The 12,619-nt window shown below is 44.2% G+C and overlaps 1 protein-coding gene across 1 annotated transcript in view; it reads right to left on the bottom strand.

Moving 5' to 3' along the window:
• Positions 1-1,225: 1,225 nt before the first annotated feature.
• Positions 1,226-12,619, bottom strand: part of LOC139219980 (uncharacterized) — a 31,651-nt gene continuing 20,257 nt past the window's right edge. Inside the window, exons 30-46 of the mRNA XM_070852011.1 lie at positions 12,422-12,564; positions 11,252-11,433; positions 10,423-10,682; positions 10,076-10,313; positions 9,825-10,008; positions 9,212-9,338; positions 8,904-8,987; positions 7,856-8,041; positions 7,422-7,705; positions 6,831-6,979; positions 5,169-5,253; positions 3,870-3,984; positions 3,281-3,412; positions 2,968-3,189; positions 2,389-2,485; positions 2,099-2,258; positions 1,226-2,020 (exon numbers count right to left, since the gene is read on the bottom strand). Coding sequence (XP_070708112.1) covers positions 1,607-2,020; positions 2,099-2,258; positions 2,389-2,485; positions 2,968-3,189; positions 3,281-3,412; positions 3,870-3,984; positions 5,169-5,253; positions 6,831-6,979; positions 7,422-7,705; positions 7,856-8,041; positions 8,904-8,987; positions 9,212-9,338; positions 9,825-10,008; positions 10,076-10,313; positions 10,423-10,682; positions 11,252-11,433; positions 12,422-12,564 — 3,062 coding nt within the window. The 3' untranslated portion in view covers positions 1,226-1,606. The remainder of the gene's footprint in view (positions 2,021-2,098; positions 2,259-2,388; positions 2,486-2,967; positions 3,190-3,280; positions 3,413-3,869; positions 3,985-5,168; positions 5,254-6,830; positions 6,980-7,421; positions 7,706-7,855; positions 8,042-8,903; positions 8,988-9,211; positions 9,339-9,824; positions 10,009-10,075; positions 10,314-10,422; positions 10,683-11,251; positions 11,434-12,421; positions 12,565-12,619) is intronic.

The raw sequence follows: 12,619 nt of genomic DNA on the forward strand, positions 1-12,619 counted from the left end.
GAATCTCCTTCCAGTTTGGGTTTTGGGGGCAGACACCCTCTCTACATTTAAGAGTAGACTAAAAACCTTCCTTTTTGATAAAGCCTATAGTTTAGGGCTGGCTCAGGCCTTGGACCAGCCCCTACTTATGCTGTAACAGGCTTAGACTGCTGGGGGACTCCCATGATGCACTGGGCTCCTCTCTCCTCCTCTTCCTCTCCATCCTGATGCTTCATGTCTCTTTAATGTCTGTTACTAACTTGGTATCTTCCCTGCAGCCTTTCTGTGCTTTTCTCATCCCTCAGCTTCCTGTGGATCCTGGTCCTGGTTCTCCTGCTGTGGTTCTCTGGTTCCTGTGGATCCTGGTCCTGGTTCTCCTGCTGTGGTTCTCTGGTTCCTGTGGATCCTGGTCCTGGTTCTCCTGCTGTGGTTCTCAGGTTCCTGTGGATCCTGGTCCTGGGTCTCCTGCTGTGGTTCTCTGGTTCCTGTGGATCCTGGTCCTGGTTCTCCTGCTGTGGTTCTCAGGTTCCTGTGGATCCTGGTCCTGGTTCTCCTGCTGTGGTTCTCTGGTTCCTGTGGATCCTGGTCCTGGTTCTCCTGCTGTGGTTCTCAGGTTCCTGAGGATCCTGGTCCTGGTTCTCCTGCTGTGGTTCTCAGGTTCCTGAGGATCCTGGTCCTGGTTCTCCAGCTGTGGTTGTCTGGCTTCATGATCTTAATTAAAGAGTTTGGTCTAGACCTGCTCTTTATGGAAAGAATCTTGAGATAACGCTGTTATGAATTGGCTCTCTATAAATAAAGATTGATTGATTGAACAGGCAGACGAGCTGACAGATTCTAGACTCTGACAGACTGTTGGATGTGGCAGATATCAGGAGTCAGGTGAGGAACTGGAGCACGTTCATGAGCAGAACAGCCTCAGTGTTCTGTAAAGGTTCAGGACGTCTGTCACCTGTCGAGAACTTTTGGAAACATGATGTGGCTCAAGGACACACATTCTTCACTCAAGTAAAAGTAAAACTTCTTTACTCTAGTTAATGTGAAAAAGTATGGGCCGTGAAACATACTCAACATACTATCTATCTATCTATCTATCTATCTATCTATCTATCTATCTATCTATCTATCTATCTATCTATCTATCACCTGTCATTAATAATGGATGGATTGAACCACTTGGAAGCTTCTTTCATAAGAACAGGCTGTGTGGCCATTCACATGCAGTCAAAGTCATTCAGAGTCAACTAGCTGACAGAAAAGGGTTTTATTCCAAAGGAATGCCAGAGTAAAAGTGAGGGGGTGTAGTAGGAGTAAAAAATTGTTAAAAACATTCAGTGAGTCCACTGATCACTTTTACACATACACATACCATTTAACATGTACCAGAAAACACACACCTGTATGTTGGCAATACAAATCTAAAAAGGGAAAAAAAGGAATGTGCATATTATTCTTATTAGCAGACAAAATAAGTCAGGAAACACAAAACATACATAAGATATCACGAACATATTCCAAAGAACTTAAAACAGTGGAATGTGGATTAACCTCAAAAGGCATATGAATGTTTAGGCTGTCGGAGAGGCGTGAACTGATTGGGTGCAGATGTCTCCACAAACGTCCACAGGACCTACACAAACAGGTAGAGTGCCAGGTCTTTAGTGTGGAGATGCTGGGCCAGGTTCTGAATGCGACACAGGCGGACGTTCTGGGCGTCTCCTGCACTGTACACTCTGAATATGTGGTACCGCTCCTTCTCCTTCAGTGCAAAGTCCAGCTCATTGGCAGAGAGGTGGATGAATGACTTCTCTTTCTTCAGGGTTGACTTCACTTCCACGTACACCACCCCCCGCTCTGCTGCAGCTTCAAAGGTGAGCCTAAAATCATAGGGCTGACCGCTCTCTCCGCTTTGATTGCACCACAAGACGTGTGTGGGCCGTCCGGGGTCGCCGCTATCTCTCCAGTGGCACAGGAAAGAGTTGACCAGCTGCTCCCCCCACTCGCCAATCGCTACCACGTCCATTGTGTCGTCGGATAACACCACCTACACAAGCATAGGACACTTTTACAATCTTATTAGCAGTCAACCGCTGAGAGACAATCACGTGGTGAATGTACTGACCGTGGTGGGTCTCTGGCAGGTGAGCTCCATGTCCTCCAACGTGGCCTGTGGAGGCTGGACTTTGTTCCAGAGAGGGAAGTCCAGGTTTAGAGGAGGACGCTGAGTCTCTGCTGCAGTACCCTGAAACATGCTGGAAAGCACCATGGCCTCAGGGACGACGCTGTCAGAGACAAAGGAAGAACGAGTTTAGGGAGGAGAGCGAGAAGGACAAGCAGGAGGAACTGGGATTCTGGACGTCTTTAACAGTAGGAGTCAACATTAGTGTTTCAGGTTGAGAAGAAGGAGCGTACAGGCTGCTTGCAGCGGCTTGGTCACTGGCTGTCTCAGCAGGACGTGCAGATGGAGGACTGGGAGCCGGTGGTTGGTCACACTCTCGCTCTTTCAGTGCTAGACAGATAGACAGAACCAAACGGACCAATGAACACAGGATGTATATGTGATGGGACATCTTTCAAAGTTTTCGTTTGTGTCACTGTGTCTTTATTAGAACACTGAGAGTCAATCATAATGCACAGTGCACTTTATGACTGCTGCTGTTGGTTCAGGTGTGCAAATCACATCTATTTAGGCTCTTTATCTAAATTCTTACATTTTGCCTTGTTATAACTTGCTTAGTTTGTATTGTTAGAGTTTGTTACAGTTCACAAGAAGAAGAAGAATTTCATTGTGCAGTGTAACTGTCTGGCTGTCTGTGCACGTGATAATAAACATCTTGAATCTTGAATAAATGACCAACAAACAAAAAAGATAGACCAAAGATAAAATGAAGCTAATAATACCCTCCAAATATTAGTAACAGTAAATTAGTAATTAGTAAATAAAACAGTCAAGTAGTGAATTAGGACACAGAAGCTTGTTGGGTGTGTAACCTGGAGGGCGTGGTGTGCTGGAGGTCACGGCAGCAGGAGTGACTTGGTCTGGATGGCTGAGGACTCTCTGGAGGCCAGCCTGGTCTGTGGGTCTGCTGCTGCTGACACTCTGGAGGTTTCCTTTAGGGGCCCTGTCCCTTTCTGGGTCTGTGTCTTTATGCCCAGCAGGAGGCGGCCACATCTTCATGACAGCTTCGACCGCACCGCCATCTGCATGAGCTGCTGGCACACAAGAATTATGGGAAATGAAATATCCAGTTTCCCCTTGTGAAGAAATAAACACGCTGAAACAACTGTCTCCTTCTCAGTGTACCTGTGCGACTGCCTTCTGTGTTCAGTATGGATGAACGAGGAGGCCAGCACATCAGCGTCTGGCCCCCATCCTCATGTGCAGGACGAGGTGGCTCCTCTGGGGAGCTGATGGAGGAGTAGCTCCTTGACAGCACTGTTTAAGAGTTGACACCAAAGGAGAGAAGTAAGATGACACCTGTTCCAGTCATGTTTTGCCATTCAAACAGATTTGTAATGAAAAAGTCTTTTGATCAATATTGTGGATGTAAGTGTGTGTGTGTGTGTGTGTGTGTGTGTGCGTGCTCTCTGCTGCAGTAAGGGGATCTGCTCCTCTCAGTCTGTGAGCTCTGACAACAGCTGCTCTTTTCTATCGTGACATTTCATCATCATGAGGACCTGACTGAGAGTGAGTGGAATACAGCTACAGGAGAGAAACACCTGTTTTTGCTGATGCAGTTTTAACCTTACAGCCACTGAAATGGCCATGAGGTCCATGAGGTCCATGAGTGATGCTGAGGAGTTCAGCTTGTGTTGTGAAGTAGGAAGAAAGACACTGAGAATAGACTCTATGTCCTTTGTCTGCTGTAACTCCGCCTGCACGCCCCCCGTACCTCTGTCCATGTTCATCTCTGGCTTGGGGGGCTCTGGGACCTCCCACAGCTCCTCCTCACTTGGCAGCTCTTTGATGTCCTCCTTGAGCAAGAATCTCCTCAGGGATCCTGCTTCCTACACACATCGACAGAGTTCATGACTGTGGCGACAGCATGTGGCAAAGCTGAGATCTAATCCTGGTGTTACATGTGTTTAATGTTAAAGGCTTCATTCTTTCCACAAATAGTGACAATTCATTATTCAGTCCACAAAACTTGGCTTGCTTTTCCACAGTGAAGTGAAGATTAACATGCAGCGCTGGTCCACTAAACTCAGATTCTCTTGTCAACAGAGAAAGTGGCATTTGTTCCCCACCATGTTGCTTAAGAGATGTCTTACCTTGTTAAAATGTTGATGGCCTAACTAACCTGTACTTCCAGGGACTAAGCACATATAATAGGTCACGAGGCAGATCTGTATCCGACTTGGCATACCTCCATCTGTCTGACTGCTATCCAGGTATATCAAATGGTGAATAGATTGTACTGTACAGCCCCTTTCTAGTCGTTTTGACCACTCAAAGCGCTTCAACACTACATTCACACACCATTCATACACTGATGGAAGTTGCCCAAACTGCCGTCAGGAGGAACTTAAGTGGGGAACATTCAAACCGAAGCTGTGCTTCAGGAGCAATTTGGGCTTCAGTGTCTTGGCAAAGGATACTTGGACATGTGAAGTGGAGGAGCCGGGGATCGAACCACCGATCTTCTGATTTGTGGACAACCCAGTTAAACAGTATTCACTTCAGAATCACATCCAAATCCAAAACTAGAACTTTAAAGTAAGCTGTGTGTATTCCACATTTCAATATGGACTACATATTGCAGCTGGGTTATGCTGCATGTCTCCAAGAAGCTGCTGCACAAAGAAAACCACACAAGATGAGGCACTGAACAGAGCGAATCACAGCGGAGGCCTGATGTGATCCTTGCTAAGCTTTAATCGCTCTGAGGCAGCCGCTGCTTCACCGCTCCACAGAGATGAAGTTGTAGCCACAGCTGTGGCAGGCGTGGTAAGTGTGTGTGTGGCTCAGAGGTACAGTGGGTCGTCCCTCAGTTGGAAGGATGAAGGTTCGATCCCCCACTCCTATGAGTCTGCATGTCCTTGGGCACGACACTGAACCCCAACTTGCTCCAAATACAAATACAGACCATTCATTTACCATAGAAAAGACAGGAGAACAGGATGAAGACCGTGATCCTTTACACTGCTTTGGGATCAGTGATCAATGTTTGAAGGGGTAATGTATCACTTACATTGAGAGAGGTTGTCAGGCCACTCAGGAAATGTGTCAGCTCTTTCCTGTGGCTGCTCTCTGTGCAGAACAGTTTCACCAGCTCCCTGAAAGAGACACACACACACACACACAGAGGATTAAGAGGCATCCCTTGTAAGCATGCAACACGTAACACATATAGGAGGGAATATCATATGAACTTTACAACAATTCCTTTATTTATGCTTTATAAGGCTGGACAGGACCATGTCCAAGTGAATGAATATCTCCCTCCAACAATATGTAGTCAGAAGAGACATAAAGTCATAAAATAGTTAAGAAGTTCAAATACAGGAATAAAATACAATTTACAGTATCAGTCATAAGTTTGGACACACCTTCTCATTCATTTTTCTGTATTTGTATAATTTTCTACTTTGTAGATTAATATTAAAGACATCAAAACTATGAAGGAACACATATGGAGATATGTATCAAACAAAAAAGTGTTAAAAAACTGTGTGTTTTAGTTTTTAGATTCTTTAAACTAGACAGCTCCACCATGAAGGCCTGATCCACTCAGCCTCCTCTGAACAGCTGATGCTGAGATGTGTCTGCTACTTGAGCTCTGAAGCATTTCTGTGGCTCTAATCTGAGGTTCTGTTCACTTGTGGTCTCTGAGGCTGGTAACTCTGATGAACTTGTCCTCTGCAGCAGAGCTAACTCTTGGTCTTCCTTTCCTGGGGGGTCCTCATGAGAGGAAGTTCTTGAACTGATCCAGACTGACTGACCTTCATGTCTTTAAGTAGTGATGGACTGTTTCTCTTTACTCAGCTCAGTGGTTCATAATCTGAATCCAAACAGTAGTTGAACAGGACTGTTCTCTGTATAGAACTGTGTACCAACCCGACCTCTGCACAACACTACTGAGGGTCTCAGACACGTTAAGGAAGCTGACTGAGAGAATGCAGAGAGTGTAAAGCTGTCATCAAAGCAAAAGAATCTAAAATATAAAACATTTAGAAAATAATAAAAAGAAAAGAAAACAGTTGAATGAGAAGGTGTGTCCAACCCTTTGACTGATACTGTATATAGAAAAGAACAGGATATAAAACATAATATAACACCGTTATAGGACAAGGTACCATTTAAAATGTGGAATCTTAACTCCAGGGATCTGCCAATACTCATATATTATCATTTATATTATTTATTTATTTTCTGTAAAGAGACATGGGACACGGGGGGCCCTAAGTCGGCTGCTCTAAATGACTACATGAATATAACTTTTTTTAACAATTTTATAATGATATAATTAAAAAATGATCAAATGTTACAGTTTTATAATGTATAGTCATGTGACCAACTCAGTGTGAATATTCCTCTCATATCAGATCAGCATTGCTATTAAAATGTTTTGAATGTTGGACCACATGTTTCTTGTGCTTTGAACAAAGGACTCCCTCTTTGGAAAGCATGCTTGTTTTGATACTTAGTTCCTCAGTTGTTAATCCATCGCACTCTCATGTCAGACAGCTGCCACACAGCTCATTGATCTCCCCTCTATTTTACATATAATCATACTCAATTGCTTCTTCTGAGTAATCACAGTTTTAGATAAACGTGCAACAAGAAGAAAAAAGTAGATTTACTTTAGAGTTCAGGGAAAAGGACTTCAAAAAGGATTCCACCACACACAAACCTGCAGATGTCCAGCTTGGCTGAGAGGTGATCTTTCTGGATGTAAAGCTCCTTCTCATCTTTCAGCAGACAGATGACGTCCTGCACCTCTACCACCACATCCTCACTGTCAGCAGCCCCCAGCTGGTAGCGAATGTACAGCTTACCCACCTGTTCACAATCAAACAACACGTTCACATACACATTGCTGTATTCTGCTTACACTAAGGTGTGTTACATACTAATGAAATAATAATAATAATGTATATTCCTAAGATCACTGTGTATATGGAGGAGTTCGTACAGTTACAGTACAGTACTGTCAAGGGGTTTTCTTAAATATGTGCACACACAGAAATTGAAAAGGAAAGTTCAGAAACCAAACACAAATCAGTGGAGACGAAAGATGGTCATCCAGACATCACATTATGTCCCAGAATGTAGAAGGCAGCCCTGCGCTGACTGCAGAATTAGCTCCTGCCTTTAGGTGCTAAATATACCCACCGTGCAAACTGAGTAACAGGCTGAGTGCAAAGCCAGTCTGATTAGTACTTATTAGGAACTCCCTTCAGGTTTTAACCTGCTCTAAACCAAACAGGTGTGACCTTCTGACCTGTCCAAAACAAAGTCGCTTGATTTTCTCTCCAATGTTGTTGTCTTTGAGCTCTGAATAGACTTCAGCCAGCTCATCGTGGTGGTAGAGGAACCTCTGGATGTAGGGGATCACAGAGCGCACCATGGACTGCATGAGCGGACAGGGCCTCAGGTTCTCAGTCTGAGCCTCAGTCTGGACGCACTCGGACAGCCGACGGATCCCACAGATCTCCAGAAACAAAGATCGGTCCTTCTCGTTGAAGTTGGGAACAGTGTTAGCTCGTTCTCCCAGCACTGTCTGACCTGTCAGCCAATATTACAACATTAGTCAGAATCTACATTTTAGCCTGGGTTCCATTTGTATAGTTTGTATAACTAGGTATAATCAAAATGAATCAAGTACTAATCTAACTTTTGACAACTACATGGAGGAAAAAGACAGCAGCAGCATACCTAAGTTCCCAGTCTTGCTCCTGGGAGCAGTCTTCTTCTCTGCTGGTGGCAGGTTGAGCAGACAGATGTGCTCGTGAGGTTTAAAGACCTTTTCTAGCTCTTTGTTGTCAGCGATCATGGGTTTCCGTGCCAGACTTATCCACTTGTTATCTTTAGTGGGGAAGACCCTCATATCTGACACCATACCTGAGCAGAAAGGACAGCCAGGGTCACATAGACTATAAGAACAGATAATATCAGGTCTTTCCTGTGGTTTTCGCCACTGTCGACTGCTCATTGATCACTGAAGGTGTCCTGTCTAGTTTTCCTGTAAACAGTGTGTATAACAGTAACAGTTGTGTATATCCTGGACTAAATGTATTAATTTCCTCATAAGAAAGCCAATATTTGAAATATTTTGAATCCTGCAGTGTTGACATCCATGTTTAGCAGCCTTCTCCTTCGCTGCCTTTGATAAGCAGAATGACATGAAACTCTTATCTGGACTGGCAGTCAGGTTGTACAACCAGTGTATACGCTGTGACCTACAACTCCTGCTCCACTTTTAGCCTGTAGTAGTTTATATTTTGGTAAATTAGCTGCTTTTAAAGTATGTTGATTCCTCTTTGCAATGAGCCCATGGACGTTAAAGTAAAAACAAGCATCTTTCTTTCCTGTGATTTCAATGTGGATCTGTGGACATCTAATCACAACAGATATCTGACCTGCTTGGAAAGTGTTTGTCATTCATATAAAGGTCAAAATAAAAGATTGTGGCCATCTAAGCTGCGTTAATGTCCTTCATGAGCTGTGTCACGATCACTGCTGCAGCTCCAGCTGCTGACTGTGTTGGTGAGCAACCAGCAAACTACAATAGCTAACTTTGTGTTGTGTTCCGAACATTGATATGCTAAATTCTCACTCACACACCTTCATGAGTCCCTGATTACATTAGTAGAAAAGTTGTCTGTGCTGCTGCCACACCTCTAAACCGCTGCACTGTAGATGATACAGTCAGCTGTCTGACTGCTTTCACTCTCCAATGTAAAGTCATTCCAGACTTACTCACCCTTCAAAGTAGAGCAGTAACTGGGATTGACTTTGGGCTGAGGGACGTTTTCCTGGTCACCACCTACTGGAATACACTTTTGAGCTGTTGAAAATAGAGGGACATCAGATATGTATATACGTGTGTGTGTACAAGTATACCAGATAAAACATTACATTGTGCTACATTAGATGTCAGGGCACAGAGGGAGGATGGAACAAGTCAAGCTAGTCAAGAGGGAAACAGGAAGGTGATGAGCAGAGAGATAATGGGTAGATGGGTAGATGGGACATTCAGAATGGAGTGTGTGGCTCACTAATGAAACTTACCAAGTCTGGCATAGAGCACCGACACATCCTGTAGCACTTCAGCAGTTGGTATGGGAGATGATGAGCAGATCAGTTCCAACAAACCCACATACTGCTTCATACTGGGAGTGGGATCCACATTCAGCAGCTATACAGAGGATATATCACAGACGCACACATAGTGTACATTAGTAATGGTGGCGGTCTACAGCACCACCAGCAGGACGTGAGTGTTACTTCCAGGGCCAAAGTGTACATCAGAGAGTTTCACCAGAGTCCAATTCCTTGTTTGCCTGTTCAAACTTGGCCAATAAAGTTGATTCTGATTCTGATTCTGATCAGTAACTAAATACATTAGAGGTTATGTCTCTGTCCATGACTAGCATATCTACTGAGTGCAGGCTGGTACTAGATGCTACTCTATCATATAAGTTTAGGCTGGCATTAACATTGATCGGGGAAGTTTACCCCCCAAACCCCAGAAACACATGTAAGATTGTAACATCTTTCTCTTGCAAAAGTGAAAACATGCCATTTTAAAATTATGAACAAGCTAAACCACAAAATAACAGTGTGAGCTGTCACCAAAAGTGACACAGGATATTTTCAGGAAAACAGTAAGTGAGCAGCATACTCTTGTGAAGAAGGCTTTCATGCCTTCCAGCTGGCTGTAGAAGGGAGCCAGGACTTTGGGCTCCTGGACAGAGCTGTCTGGTCCATGAGTAAGGGCTTTGTACCGCTGGAACATTCCTGTCGGGTCACTCCAGCACACCTCCTTCAGGTGGTAGAAACGTCCTGAACACCAGTCATCATTTCGCCTGGGGGGCAAAGTTTGATTAAAGTTTGACATTGAACTTAAGCGTGCTGATACAGAGGACAACGTACCTGTTGTACTCTATGAAGACAGCAGGGGTGTGCTGGAACAGCTCCTTCAGGCTGTTCTGGGGACAGTTCATATGCAGATAGTTGTAGACACTGTAGATGTGCTGAACTGTGGAAGTAAAATTTGCCCCCTCTGACTCGCCCTCAGGTGGTCTCTGCTCCTGGTTATCTGTTTCTGACTTGACGCACCACTTTTTCAGGTAGTTAATCAGATCATCCACTGAGATACTTTGTCTCATTCCTAAAAGAGGGAAAACTTTGTCTATTATGTAACTCAAAATAATCAGTAGCAACTCTAACCAATAACCACAGCTGTGGACAACAGAGACCTCCACCACGACAGATTTTACCTAGAGCTCTGCTAAACTCGCTGGGGTTGATGTCCACGTAATAGACATGAGTCCCGAGTAGGCTGGTGACATCAGAGGAGGCAAGGTAGACTGAGTTTGGACAGAGGTACTTTCTCTCTTGCTTTTCTCCTTCCAGTGGGCGATACGCTGGCACCCATTCAAGACAGCACAAGAAGTGGTAGAAGGAGGACTTGGTGCTTCTGATGGGTTGCCCATCACCGTCAAATACCTGAGCTGTGAGGAACTGAGAATAGCCGTGTCTGGAGGGATGGGAAAGGTGATAATAAATATATATGATCGTACAACTTCAGGGATCCTATGACTACAATGCATGGATGACAAGACCTAGTGACTAGCACCCATACAGCATCCAGCAGCACAGCATGTGTTTAGTGATCACAGTTAAAAGCACTGAGAAAATCATCTTTGCGATCTAATGAAAACTCTACTTGTGTTAAATTGACCAGTGTAATAGATGACATTTATGTTCCACATGTGCCTACAGAGCTATGGTTGAATTTGCTTTCTGTTTTAATACGCAGCCAACCCAGATCAGTGTTTCCCTACCTTCCCTTTAGTCTGGTGTATTATCCTGTAAGTATTAAAATTATGGATGTATAGATTTTGTTTGTTACAATATATGGTCATGTAGCCTGAACTGGCCTACCCCTACAGCCCTTAACCTAACCATTATCTCCGAGCATATGGTTTCCTAAACATAACTGACACACAGTGAATGCACCTGAAATTCTGAAGAGATTCTTCAATAGACAGAACATGATAAAGGAGAGGAAATATGTAAGAGAGTGTGTGTCCATGTGTGTGTTACCCAGTATCCCAGTTGGTCTCCAGCAGTTCCAGCAAGGCCCTTCTCTGCTGCAGGAGGAGAGAGCCGGGCAGCTGGGCTGTGGCCAAGGCGTGAAACTCCTCACAGGGGTAGTCGTCAAGCACGCAGCCCTCTTCCAAATGTTGGTACCACATTGTACTTTCCACCGCCCAGGGACTGGACGCCTGGAGAAAGAGCAGGGGAGGAAGCTTAAAACGAAACACATACTGTTGCTGAACTAGTAGGACAGGCCTTTGAGGCTTTAAGCTGCAGCCACATCATGTGGGGATAACTGTGTGATAACAACTTGACAGGTAATAGTGCTAATTTTGAAACTTTCACCTGCACCTGAAGCATCTTAGATGAAACAATTGAAGTTTTCACACACACCACTTTTTACAAACTTGAGTGGAATAATTTTCTTCTCTCTGGCACATGTAGGTCATCTAAGGCCTAACCACAAAATTGGATCACATTACACTAGGGCTGTTCACGTGGCAGCATTTAAAAGCAGACCAAAATCTGAGATGCATGAAGAAACTCATCTCTAATTGGTCAGAATTTCCATACAGGAAAACTCCCGGAAGCAAATCAGTCAGGGCCAATGTTCATATGTTGTTTTTCTGAGTGCCGGCGTCTTTTTTCAATTATTCCCAATGAGGAGAGAGAATATGCAGCCACCAAGAGAAAAACCCTGCACCTAGCATCTTCACCTTTTTTGTACAGCTGCTCACTTTCTAATCTCACACTGAGTGGATGACTATGTGGCTGATCTTGGCCCTGATGATAGTTTCTAGTATTGTGTGCTGCTTGCACACCAGACAGTTTGAAAACGAGGTGCAGCTGAAAAATAGTGAGTTGATGCTTTGGACTCGCTGAGGGCACATATCACTTCCCCCTCTTTATCAGGTCGGCTGGGTCAGTTCCACTTTTTAAAAAACTTTTAAAAAACTCACATGTAACTCTAATTAGTTAACTAATTAGTTGTATTTGTCCTGCAGCTTTGTTTCCTTTTTGTGCCCCTGTTTCTGTTGTTATATTGTATTTTAATTGCTGTTACTGCCTCTCATTTCTTTTTATTTAATTCAATACGATCAGTGAAGCACTTTGGAACAGCATGAGTTTAATGATTCCTGAGCAGCTGAGGTAACAGTTCAGGGATTTCCTCCTCACCAGATCTTTGGCAGTGAGTGTCTGTCTCTCTTTGCGGATGATGAGACCGTCTCTGACTCCCAGTCTGCTAAACAGCTCTCTCCATCCTGCTACATCATTGTCTGTCTGCACATAGCAGGGACTCAGCAAGACCCAGTCGCAACCTGATGGGGAAAAAAGTAAACCAGTAAAGTAGACCAATAAAGAAATACTGTATGA

This window comes from Pempheris klunzingeri, chromosome 20, assembly GCF_042242105.1.
Source record: "Pempheris klunzingeri isolate RE-2024b chromosome 20, fPemKlu1.hap1, whole genome shotgun sequence".
In the NCBI taxonomy this organism is placed as follows: domain Eukaryota; kingdom Metazoa; phylum Chordata; class Actinopteri; order Acropomatiformes; family Pempheridae; genus Pempheris; species Pempheris klunzingeri.